Source organism: Acipenser ruthenus, chromosome 15, assembly GCF_902713425.1.
Source record: "Acipenser ruthenus chromosome 15, fAciRut3.2 maternal haplotype, whole genome shotgun sequence".
Taxonomy (NCBI): Eukaryota; Metazoa; Chordata; class Actinopteri; order Acipenseriformes; family Acipenseridae; genus Acipenser; species Acipenser ruthenus.
The window spans coordinates 18,486,096-18,499,569 of NC_081203.1; the positions used below are offsets into that span (position 1 = coordinate 18,486,096).

Sequence of the window (13,474 nt, forward strand, 5' to 3'; positions counted from 1 at the left end):
TTAGTCCATATAAAATTTAATCAGCACAAAATTACAAGGCCACAGCAAAATGTTATACTAACACATCATGTCTTTCATTTTTGGTAGGTAGGAAACCAAAAACACAGCCTGGAAAAAAATGACAGCTAATTAAAACACCAATAACCCACTTAAAAGGGTGTAACAAGTCATAGAATAAGGAAAAAGACTGTGTTTTGCAAACAAACTAGTCCATCTAGGGACATCACTTGCCATTGCAATCATCCACATATAAAGTCAATTTACAGGACAATGAAACGGCGAAAATTTTACTGAAAAAAAAACCTCACACCATGTAATCCTATACACGTTGCCGAGTGCGGGTGTTGGGGGGGCTCCAAACATAGCGGCTTTCAAATAAAATATAAAAAAGTTATGCACAGTTTGTACAAAAAAAAGCATCTTCTGCGGCTTTTCTATTACACAACCGACAATAAATCACATCAGCAGCTGCTTTAACAGACCGGTCTGCAATTCTAACCAGATACGAGAGCTGTAACTAGATCTACAGATACAGCTGGTGCAGGCAGGGAGACGGCTCTCAGTGCTGGCTCTCAGCCGAGGGGGACCTGGATCTGGACTGCCTCTTCTGCACTGGAGGGGATCGGGAGTGGGATCGAGACTTGGAGCGAGAGCGGGAGGGGGAGCGCGGGGCCGCCCGGGGAAGGGGCTTCCTCTCTGGGCTGTGGCTGACCGAGCGGGACCTGGTACGGCTGCGATTCCTGCTTCGGCTCCTGCTCGGGGATTTGGAACGGCTCCTGGATCGGGAACGACTGCGAGACCTGGTGTAGCTCCTGGAGCGGGAGCGGCTTCTGCTCCTAAAACAAACACATTTACATTAGATCCACACATTTTTTAGAGTATTTAAGTTTAGTTATAAATAAACAAGATTCAGCTTGATTTAAAACACAGACTTGTATTATCTAGGAGGACCAACATGATGTCTGCTGTATCCATAAAATGTAAAAGCTGGAAACATGTAACTAAAGGCATAGTTTAATTATAGTGGTGCAATCGGCACACTAATTTCATATTCGATTATCGTATAGGCATTTATCAATTGATGTTTTTCTCAAAAACATGTTTTTTTAACAGAAGATCCAATAACTAAAAATACTGTTGTGCATAATAGTTAAACAAAAAAGCACAACATACATTCAAATTAGAACACTTACAACTACAAAAAAGAAATAAAGCAAAAGGACTTGAGTTTAACAACTGAAATATACGTGCGTCCGCATTACATCCCTTAAACATTGTAATATACTATTTTAAAACAGAAGTAATTTCTAATCTGAACTATGGTTCATTACTGTTAACATTTTGTCCAAAAGCAAAGCATTTCAATGAAGCTCACAAACCCTGACTAATTTAACCATTGTACTAAATTCAGCTTCATTCATTATATATACACACACACACAGTGCTCCCTCGCTATAAGGCGCTTGGTTATAACGCGCCTCAGATACAACACTCCTACAGCATGTCCCCCAATTCCCTATACTAGTGATTCATGCAATATTTCTACAGTAAATATTGTACTGGTGTTCAAACTATAAAAAACTGTCTAACACAGACATCCTATTCAGCATTTCTTTTATAACTAAATAAATATTAGGTCTATTACATGGTATATCCTAATGTATTTACTTTTTTGCTGCAGGAGGAGCTGCAGCTTTCTCAGGGAGACTAGGCGTTTCAGCCCTGCTCTGAATCTGAGGAGAGCCCGTTCCCTCTTCCCTTCTCCCAACCCACTCTCCTTCTTGCACTTGGTTTGCATGTTTGTCGCTTCAAACTAAACTCCAGACCGCTGTTTAGCCAGGCTATTCATAGTTTATAAACTGTTAATTAAAACAATCCATGAGTGGGAATGCTACTATTTTTTTTGTAAAAAAAATACAGCATTGATTACATGGTGCTTTAAGCATGGTTAATTCATGGAAAGTTACATTTTTGCTTCACTATACAGTGTGCATTATAGGAGAGGGAGTTATTTTATTTTTAGTCAGATGTGTGTTGTGTCCCGCGGCGTCCCCCACCCCCTCCCCCATTTATAACGCTCATATTGTGTGTCCCCCGAGACACATGTTATAGCGAGGGAGCACTAATCTAAACACAACATGCTTTGAAACAAAAGGTGGTAAAAAAAAATCTGTAGATTTAAAAAAAACCTATTGCCTTTTTTTAAATCAAGAAAACAAATACAATAGGTCTACTTCTGATTTGGCTTGTCCAACGCGAATGTAGAGGCCTAAAGTAGGTATCCTAGCAACGCACTAATCTACCGTATTAACACTAAAAGCGCACCCACACACTCAAGGTTTTAATGCAAACCAGCAACAGGAGACTTCAAACTGGGTTCTAATTTGATTAATCGATTCACCAATATAATCGAAGCTCAGGAAATACAAGGACAGATGATCAATTAATCAATGCATCGATTAATTGTTGCACACCTATTTATTTAGCACTTAACCCTTTGCGGTCCTATGTCTGACCTGGTCCGACATTGCAATTTTCCCTTTCCGGTCCAATGTCATCATCAAAGACGTAAAAAAAACAAGTCTCTAGTGGTTTTTTCTCCGGGAAAAAGCCGAGAAAACCATTCAATGGCCGAGTGAGACCGATAGGAGCCGAGAGAGAGAAAAAAAAAAAGGGAGGGGCGGATCTGAGCAATATACTTCGCCCCAGCACCACAGAGATAACATGGACATAAACAAGATAGCTGCTTCTGCATCCAGCGCTCAAAGAATGTAACAGACATTTGCAGAGCTTTTTGAGATGTTATAGTAATAAAATAATGACTTGGATCGCATTATTGACGAGTTTGATGATAAAACGAGTGATCAGGAGATGATTTATTGGTATGAACTACTATGAAAAGGTATGTGAAATACAGCAAACAAGGGGTGGGGCGGGCCTGGAGATGCAGTACTGTGTCCTGTTGATATGCAGTGCCTTTTAAACCTGTTTTACTGTGAAAAAAAATATTTAAAACAGCACGTTTAAAATAAACTGCATGTGTGAAAATAAATTGGACCTGACGCGCTGAATAAATGGACCGCAAAGGGTTAAGTTTGATACTGTACACAATACATGCTCAGAACTAGTAGCCTTGCAATTCTTGAACTGCATTAAGAAAAAGTCTCGAATTACGAGGAGGGGTGGGGAGAGATTGAGAACAGTAAACCAAGTATAGTACACTTGACACTCTACCCTTTTTACAAAACATATACTTACTTCCTCTTGCGATCTTCAGTCAGTTTGAGTTTGCGTCCGTTAAGCTCAGTTCCATCTAGTTTATCAAGGGCGTTCTTCATATCGCTGTGTGAAGCAAATTCCACCACTCTGGAAACAAACAGAAACACACATATATTAGAGAGGGATTACAGGGAGAGCTACAGGCTTTACTGGCGTTAGTACAGCAGAAACCCTTCATTCCCTATTTCCATTACCTCCTGCATATACAGAGAACATAAAGCTGATGGCACAGAGCCCATGGGAATATAATGTGTATTAAATGTGTTCAGTAACCCTCTGAAATGTGTCAAGCACAAATGATGACTTAAATTAAGGTAAAATACAGGCAATAAACTTGGTACTACTCAATTATTTAAGCCAATGGTCAAGATGGGGAAGCAAATAATTAATCTTTGTTGATGACTGAAAACTAGTCTACTTCACCAGTAATCGTAGCAGCACTAGCTGAAACCAGTTCTGGTATGTAATACATTGTGGCCTGGTTTGTACAGGAACTTACCCTTCATTCTTGTTGGATCTGTGTGCATCCACAAACGTGACTTCACCAACCTTCCTCATCATATCCTTCAGATCCTGCATTGTAAATAAGACAAGATGTTACAAAAACACACATAGGCAATAGAAATCTCTTATTTGAAGGTTACAATTTTAGAATGTACATTAGAGCTCTTAAACACATAAGACAATGAGCTGATTTGCCATTATAAAGAAAAAAAAGAAAGCGCAGTCTGGCATAACACCAGCATCACCTGCTTAAGAGCAATTTGCTCCAAAGCTAACAGTAAAAAATTGCTCTTTAGGGACAAAGGAGATTTAGGGATATTTTGCCCCTCTCCCCCACATCTGCCCGTGGGAAAGGGCAGCTGCAGAAACTCTCCACAGCCTGTGCTACAGTAATGGACACCAACAGCAGAGTCAAGGATCATCCACTCAGACTGAATGCCCAATTGTGCATTATGTGGAAACCACATCTCTCAAGGGAGTTGGGACCCCACCCTAACAGGTAGAGGCTAGATCCAAACCCATGGCCGTCTGATGAATATTTTGAGCGGTAAATCCTTTCGAGTTCTGAGCTGCATCTGTGTACCCAACCACTACTTTCAGAAGACTACAGCACATTGCTTTGGCAGCATTCTAGGGATTTACCAACAACAATAAGCAAAATGTTGGTATTTTACAGAAACATCTTTTATAGATAGGGGTTGATTATCCATGTAGGATTATCATCCCACGGCACTAAAATAGCCATATTACACAAGTAGCTTGAAGGGTGGAAGGAAAACAGTTAAACCCCTAAAGAGGTCTCCAATGGGATGCAAAGCAGAGAAGTGGTCTCGTTGGGATGCCCCTACCAGCAGGGACCTAATCATGGTTATAATAATATACCACACTTTAGGTGTCAATACCATTAGCTGAGGACACCGTGGAACAGCATATGATAGCATCAATGTGGCTTCCGAGATCTCAGTACCACAGTGATGACAAACTAGTTATCAAAGGTGCAAGAATGACACTCCAACCATGCGGTCCATTCAGCTGAACAGCCAATCATAATAGGAACCAGCTGAGGATCACCAACAGTAAAATCTGGATCCACAGAGCACCTGCTAGTCCCAAACTGGTAGGTGCTGGCTTTTGACTTCAACAAAAATAAAAGGGGGTTGAAGGAAATAGCTTAATAGGCAGTTCAAGCAGTGGATGCCTGAAATCCTGATAAAACACTGCAGCCAAATACCTGTCCTCCATCCTCTCAAATTCAAGTGTATTCAACTCGTATCTACTGAGAGAAAGCCCTCCTCCCACCCCATTCACATTAGCTATTGCGCTACTTACCATTCAGAACCCAGGGCGGACCTTAAGCAAAGAGCCACTTGTCCAAATAGCAACCAGACCAAGCCTTGTATAGCCTTTGAGAAAGGGATGTGGCTTTGGGTTTCGGAATCCAGCTTCCATAAGAAAGGAACCACCAGAGTAAGGAGGCTTCAACCGTTAACACCCCCTTCCGCCAGCAACAGAAAAAGAACCAAACGGGGGGGAAACAAACTGCAGACAGGGAAGCCAGACCGCAGACCCTCCAGATTGCAGCTATGGACCTCCTAAGGCTGACCTGCGCTAGACCACTTTCACCCGCTAGGGGGCCCCAGCCAAGTGTGTATGGAGAGGCACCAAATGGACACTACTCCGGACAACAGCAGAGGGCGCTAATCACAACAGACACCCCACCTTGTCCCATAAGGGAGGGAGGGGGGGTGCAACGCCGCACAGGAGATACCAGATAAGAGCAGCTGTTAAAAAAAAGAAGGTTTAAGACGCACTTGGTTAGAAGCTTAGAAATAAAATGGATTGTTTACAAGACTGGTAAGATTACAAAACTGCTTAAAAGTTCAGTAAAAAAAATACTGAAGCACAAAGTTTCGTTTTAGCCATCCCAGGTATAAAAAACTTAAAGGTAAAATTAAGTCTGGGTAATGAATCCAGGAGAGAGCACCAACAAGGAGCACTACATACCCTTTCATGGCTTGGCTGGGTGAGGGTGTGCCTGCATATTCCCGGTTCCAACAGGGTTTATAGAATTTAGTTAGTTTCATTTCAAGGTGTTCTCTTTTTAAACCTGTGTTTTATCAATGGGATGGCAGTTTTATGCCAAAAATCAGAAACAAGACAAGTTCAGCTGGAAGATTAAATTAAACTTAGATCAGTGCTCTAACCTGCCAACTTATCCGGGACGAGAGGTTCTCAACAATGATTCTGTGCTCTGTGCGCACAGGAGGACCATACCTGCAAGACAAAGTATACACTTAAGGCTGCTGCAAAAGCATGCAATGACTTATCAGAAACATGTCTGTCAAAGTGCATTTCAATGGTTGATAAGGCTTGTCTATGCATATGTCTTACCAGCTTTGCTTACCAACAATCCTACAGAATAAGCCAGGTGCATTTAAGAGTGAAGTGTAGCAGACATGGGGTCAATTCCAATGTAATTGTACAATTCTTAATTAACGGCAATTACAATGTCATTGTAGTTGAACCTGGGCACACCCGCACAATTGTAATTAAACTATAATTGATCGATTACAGTTCAATTACACATTTGTCATTCAATCAAATTTTATTTTCATCCACTTTTGGTGACCCCATTTGTTTGAAAAAGCTACATACCGTATTTACTCTGATTTAAGTCGCACTTTTGTGGCCAAAATTTTGGGGGGGGATCGACTTGGATTTGAGGTTTTTAGTTAAGAAAAGTAATTTTGTTTGCTGAAGAGAAACTGCGGCATCTGAGATGCGTCACAAAATGGAGATGAAATCGAAAGGCTACGTAATACTATAATATTACCAGTATAGTACTTGTGGAAATGTCTGGCTTCAAAATGAACAATCATTTATTTATATACCTTCCTTTATCTGGAGGAGCACACGAAACATGAACACTAAGGTAATGGCAGATTCTCCATGGCTCTCCGAGTCTCTAACTTACTGTTATTATGGTCTGTGCTTGGTTTAACTAAGGGAACCCCACTAGTGTAAACTCTTTAGTCCTAACTCAAACTTAAACTGAACTACACATTTCTGTCTTGCACTAATTTTGCTTGCGAATGCGACAGAGTTGCTTGCGAATGCGACAGAGTCACGTTGATCAAATTAAACAAACAAGGACAATAAAGCAGACTGAAATAAAGTTCAAGGTAATTTACCCTTTCCCAGCTACCATAAACTGCAATGACTGTTGTTCAATACTGAAAGTACTGTACATAGTTTATTTTCCCTATTTGCATTTGTAATATAGTAGGTGATGTACTCTGATGCTTTAATGTACAGTAATAGTGTCCCTGGCTGGCACCTAGAAATTAAAGTAATTTTGGTGTTTTTTTCATTGAGAGTTAAATGCGACTTGCATTCAGGGTCTTTTTTTGTGTCCGTATTTGGGGGTGCAACTAGAATTCAGGGGCGACAAATTTGAGTAAATGCAGTAGGACGTTTCTGTATTTCTACCTGAAATTATTGCTTGATTATTTTGAATATATTAAACATGTTAATGTGTGAAGTTGTTTATATTACTTCAGTTTACATTTAAGTACAATTGTAATTATTGCAGCATAATTGAACACAACTGCATTGTAATTTCAGCAAACCATTATGCTAGAATTGTAATTATAATTGGCCCTGTGTAGTATCTTACATTGAGCCACGAGTCTGACGATAGCTGCTGAACCGCGGAGAGAACCTTCCACCACCACCTCCTCCACCACCACTTCCACCTCCAGCTCCTCCACCTCCTCTCCCTCTGGGAGAGCGGGCATGCTCTATTGTGACTCTGTGTAGAAACCAAACAAGAGTTAGTCTCATCATACTCAATATATCACAGCCAATACATTGAAGAGATTAGCATATCTTTATTCTGTGGGTGGTATCCTTGTGATAACTTAGGGGGTATTTTTAACGTTCAGTAGTAGATTTAGTAAAGCTGATACTAATGAAACAAACGTTAAATATAAAGCAAAGAATACACTTTAAAAAATTAGATAATTGGGAGTAAATGTACTCAATTCACCAACGGTTTTAAAAAGATCCCCTTAGTACTGGAATGAAAGTCAATCCTTGGTGCCTAGGGACAATTTAACTGATCCACTCAAGAAGGCCCCATTTGGTTATTTTGTGGGGCCAGAAAGCCAACCAAAACGGTCCAATTTATGGTTATTTAAATACTAAAATCATACCTTAGGCTTACAAATCTATGTATTACCTTTCATTACACAGTTCTTTTCCATTGAGTTCATAGACTGCATCATCAGCATCTCTGTGGTCATCAAACTCCTGTATAACAAGCAGTCAGGAATTATTTTAACAATGGAAATGTAGTAGGGAACAAAAGTTGCTGGGCGTGTACTGTACATAGGTTTGCAACATCTCTGGATATCTTTGAAGGCATTTGAACATGGGGAAGCTCAACAGCAAACAAAGACCAAATCTTTAGGAAACAATGTTTGAAACCTGCTGAAAGACTTGTAAAATCAAATCATGTTAAACTGGTATGATAGTGGGTGAAATGCCCATACAAAACTATATAGTTAAGGTTTCCTTGTTACCCTTTGTTCTACATATACATACAAATGCAACTGACTTAACATGTTCTCTCTAGTGTAAAATGTGTATATGCAGTTCTAAAGTTCAATAGCAATGCACAGACTAAGGTAAAAAACACTTACCACAAAGCCAAAGCCGTTTTTTAGATTGACCTCCCTAATGTGCCCAAATCCTTTGAAAAACTTCTCCACGTCCCTCTCTCTGGCGTGGGGGCTCAGCCGACCGATGAACACTCGACATCCACTCATTTTCAAATGCTTCACTGTGGAAAACACAAGCAGAAATCAATTTCTTAATTCTGGGCGCTGCTTCGTTTGAATTCGATTTTAAAAGCTGCCTGTGCGTGATGTATTAAACAAAAGTCGCAATTTTCAAACAGGAAAAACTTAATATTTTCTCCGTGGTAACATGCACACAAATACATTTCTCTCCCCCTCAATCCATTTTAAATTAGCTTAGTTAGCGCCGACCCGAAATTGCAAAATGCTGAGTTAGTCCACGTTTGGACTTACCAACGGCAGATCGTCGTAATGGTGCTTAAATGAAAGCAGTGAATAGCTCCACGTAGTAATATAGTATACGACTACTAGCACTAAGGAAAGACGAGACAACAGCACGGCGACCGCTAACTACTAACAGCTCATAAACACGTCCACCCTTCTTATGCAGCCAACCCCACTTACATAATGTTTACACCACTCCCCTCGATTCCTTCACCCATCAATCAAATATTTATCAAATAACATTACCAGGCAAGTTAACCAAATACTGTAACCACATCCTGCTTTAGTTAATCTCAATGTATTTCATTAAAAAAAAAGAAACGCGAAGTAGTTAATACTAGTATAAAAATCTACTTGCTCTACAAATTCTACTGCCAGAAGTAATTTAACATCAGGGCTGAAGAGAGAAATACTTATGACTGACTACGTTTAGAGAAATTGAAAAGGGTTGTTATATTAATTTGTTTTGTGCACCTACTGGCAGCAGCAGAATCAGCGGCCTTGTGCCAGGAAAAATGTTACATCGTACATAGGGTACAAAGGTTTTTTTTTTTTTTAAATGGAAAAAAATAAAAACGTCAAAGAAATACACAACTATCATAGTCGATATAGATGCGTTTCAGCAAATTGAGTATTTTTAGCAACTCATAGAATACAATCCCTTCCCTAGATTAATTGCGACAAACAATTCCTTTAAATGCACATTGTGTATACAAATCTCAAAAATAAACAAACACTTAAACGTAACCGCGCGTTTCACATAATGGAATGGCAAGCCTCGTGGTCTCGTGACTGCCAGCCAGCCCCAAATATTTTCGGTTACACGAAGCAAAATAATGTATTTTCCCCGGTCCCTTTTCGGACTAAAATTGTCTTGATACTCACGTCTTCTTGAATTGTTTACATATATGTCACAAACAAACAAACTCTCCCGAATATTTCGGGAGAAAGGCCTCACCTCAACACTCACCTGCTTCCTCTCGAGGTCTGCCGGAAAATGGCGACCGAGTCCTGAAAGTCAACCGGAAAAGGACACCGAAGGCAGGAAGTAGAGCGGTTCCAGAATGCAGCACGCGAACAGAATAGTCGACCCCTGCAGGCGCGGAGGTGACAAAGCATTGCGCCATCGCACCTTGTGACGTGACCATGCTTTAACCCGATTTGTTTAATAAATCAGTCTGTTACTGCAAAATGATATTGCAAAACTCTACCAGAAGCCATAATAGTAGCACAGCATTTCATGTTAGATTTCAAAATGTAACATTTTCCAGTTTTTCTTTAAGTATATGGAAAACTACAAAGCGGCATGTAACATTATTCATCAGGTTTCATTTGACTTTATGAAATGTGCTAATTCTACAGGGGATGCAAAACCTTTGGCCAGGGCTGTATACTGTCAGAACTGTATATTTATATTTCAAAGCATCTCTCCTGTTATTAAAATACAAAATACAAAATAAAAACAAACACACAATCTGATTGCAATCTGTTCTTTTAATGAGTATAACGCACAGCATATAAAAATGCACAATTTAACAATATGACCCTTACAGCAGACACTACATGATACTGCTTAGTACCGCTATACCACTGTACTGAAACCAGAAGTCAAGGTCAAAGACTAGTACTGAAGTCTAAGCAGTAAGTACAGCAATTACAACTGGAGCTCAAGCAATCATTTTGTAGCAGTAGTTACATCGTGAATTAAATTACAATGCTGCAGATAAAAATCAACTGTTTCTTCCTGGTATCTAATCACTTCCTGTGCAGCAGGTCACATGACTGGAGAGCAGGGAGACCATTGGAGTGATGTGGAGCTACAGAGCAGGAAGTGATTTTTTATCTGGAAGTAGGAGCTACTGAGAGGTAAGATCATTATTTTGAAGCATTGCTTCTCACGCCTGTAACCGCAGAACTGTAAGATAAGCAGCAGTCTTAAATAGGTTGCTATAAAATTAGACAAAAGTTTTGAATAAGTCTTTGTCAGTGGGGGTACATTTTCAGTCAATGTAAGTGAAAGGAAACATTTTACAGTTTATGATGGTTTCTCCCTACAGTCACACCTCTTTATCAACAGATCATTCCTACTTCATCTGATTTTCTTTTCTTCCTTCCTTTCTCAGTTTAGTCCCCTTTTCTTTTTATAATCCCCACCTCCTTCACACCTTTATACGGCCCTAACCTACTCCTGATCACCCCCCATTGACAGTGATCACACAATGACGGGTGTGGTTCACACACAGCTCTCACAGCGAGGGTGACCCCTTCCTAATGTATAACACAACCCCCACATATAGTTTTAATCAATACCCTGAAGGAACTTGACTTAGTTTTTTAAAAATTGTACTTGTCATTAAATCACACCGGGGGTGGAAGCGCAGCTGGATTAATACTAGTCAAAGAGTGGCAGAGTCTGGATCCGCCATTAAAATAACCCTAAACAGTTCTTTAGACATCTACACACCTTTTCTATTGCTAATATTATATTCTTTCTGTGTAGTGTACAATTCTCAATAAAACATTATTGTTAAACCTTATTTCTGATTGAGTAATTGGGGACTGATGGGGTGGAACGTGCTGTGGGAGCGTGGAGTCCCTGCGTGGCGCTGTGGGAGTGCGGAGCCCCTGCGCGGTGCTGTGGGAGCGTGGAGCCCCAGCGTGGCGCTGTGGGAGCATGGAGCCCCTGCGTGGTGCTGTGGGAGCACGGAGCCGCTGTGTAGTGCTGTGGGAGCGTGGAGCCCCTGCGCGGTGCTGTGGGAGCATGGAGCCCCTGCGCGGTGCTGTGGGAGCGTGGAGCCCCAGCGTGGCGCTGTGGGAGCATGGAGCCCCTGCGTGGTGCTGTGGGAGCACGGAGCCGCTGTGTAGTGCTGTGGGAGCGTGGAGCCCCTGCGCGGTGCTGTGGGAGCGCGGAGCCCCTGCGCGGCGCTGTGGGAGCATGGAGCCCCTGCGCGGTGCTGTGGGAGCGCGGAGCCCCTGCGCGGCGCTGTGGGAGCATGGAGCCCCTGCGCGGTGCTGTGGGAGCACGGAGCCGCTGTGTAGTGCTGTGGGAGCGTGGAGTCCCTGCGCGGTGCTGTGGGAGCGTGGAGTCCCTGCGTGGCGCTGTGGGAGCGCGGAGCCCCTGCGCGGCGCTGTGGGAGCATGGAGCCCCTGCGCGGTGCTGTGGGAGCACGGAGCCGCTGTGTAGTGCTGTGGGAGCGTGGAGCCCCTGCGCGGTGCTGTGGGAGTGCGGAGCCCCTGCACGGCTCTGTGGGAGCGTGGAGCCCCAGCGTGGCGCTGTGGGAGCATGGAGCCCCTGCGTGGTGCTGTGGGAGCACGGAGCCGCTGTGTAGTGCTGTGGGAACGTGGAGCCCCTGCGCGGTGCTGTGGGAGCGCGGAGCCCCTGCGCGGCGCTGTGGGAGCATGGAGCCCCTGCGCGGTGCTGTGGGAGCGCGGAGCCCCTGCGCGGCGCTGTGGGAGCATGGAGCCCCTGCGCGGTGCTGTGGGAGCACGGAGCCGCTGTGTAGTGCTGTGGGAGCGTGGAGTCCCTGCGCGGTGCTGTGGGAGCGTGGAGTCCCTGCGTGGCGCTGTGGGAGCGCGGAGCCCCTGCGCGGCGCTGTGGGAGCATGGAGCCCCTGCGCGGTGCTGTGGGAGCACGGAGCCGCTGTGTAGTGCTGTGGGAGCGTGGAGCCCCTGCGCGGTGCTGTGGGAGCGTGGAGTCCCTGCGCGGTGCTGTGGGAGCGCAGAGCCCCTGCGCGGTGCTGTGGGAGCGTGGAGTCCCTGTGTGGCGCTTTGGGAGCACGGAGCCGCTGTGTAGTGCTGTGGGAGCGTGGAGCCCCTGCGTGGCGCTGTGGGAGTGCGGAGCCCCTGCACGGTGCTGTGGGAGCACGGAGCCGCTGTGTAGTGCTGTGGGAGTGCGGAGCCCCTGCGTGGTGCTGTGGGAGCATGGAGCCCCTGCGCGGTGCTGTGGGAGCATGGAGCCCCTGCGCGGTGCTGTGGGAGCATGGAGCCCCTGCGCGGTGCTGTGGGAGCATGGAGCCCCTGCGCGGTGCTGTGGGAGCATGGAGCCCCTGCGCGGTGCTGTGGGAGCGCGGAGCCCCTGCGCGGTGCTGTGGGAGCGCGGAGCCCCTGCGCGGCGCTGTGGGAGCGCAGAGCACAAAGTGGTCTAACAGTTTCAGACATGAGTACCTATTGTTTCTAGTGATTACTGACTGGAAATTGAAATTCTAACCCCCAGAGGTTTTCATGCAGGTAGGTATATAAAGGATATAAATGACATATCTCAGGTGTTCTATTAAATGTGCACACTACTGTATTTTTTATGGTGTTTGTTTTGATTAATTAAATAAATATACTAATTGCTCCTTCCAGATATTTCAGTGCATTCTACTTCAAGGTGAGGTCACATGAAGGGAGGAAGAGACACTGAAAACAAGCGAGTCATTGGAAAATGAGTTACTGAGGCGCGTCTGGGAGTTGTACAAGAACTCAAACTCCCAGAAGCCTTGGCTCTCCTACTCAGTAACCAATGGTTGCTTTTCAAATGAATCACATGTTTCTGTGTTGTAAAAACAGCATTCAAAAATCAAATCCACCACCAATTTACTGTTGTACTTACATATATACAACTG

The 13,474-nt window shown here is 43.7% G+C and overlaps 1 protein-coding gene across 4 annotated transcripts; it reads right to left on the reverse strand.

The window, feature by feature from the left end:
• Positions 1–9,950, reverse strand: LOC117422611 (serine/arginine-rich splicing factor 5-like). Of its 4 annotated transcripts, none has more exons than XM_034037811.3 (8): positions 9,838–9,950; positions 8,487–8,626; positions 8,024–8,094; positions 7,460–7,594; positions 5,988–6,057; positions 3,779–3,852; positions 3,259–3,366; positions 1–836 (listed from the first exon to the last, which is right to left on the reverse strand). In XM_034037811.3, the coding sequence occupies exons 2-8, from the start codon at positions 8,610–8,612 to the stop codon at positions 560–562; spliced, it is 861 nt and encodes a 286-aa protein (XP_033893702.1). In that variant the 5' UTR covers positions 8,613–8,626; positions 9,838–9,950; the 3' UTR covers positions 1–559. The 4 variants fall into 4 exon arrangements, with proteins under 4 accessions (XP_033893702.1, XP_033893703.1, XP_058843275.1 ...); XM_034037812.3 differs by having other exon boundaries at positions 9,826–9,916; XM_058987292.1 differs by lacking the exon at positions 9,838–9,950 and adding an exon at positions 9,753–9,818.
• Positions 9,951–13,474: the final 3,524 nt, after the last annotated feature.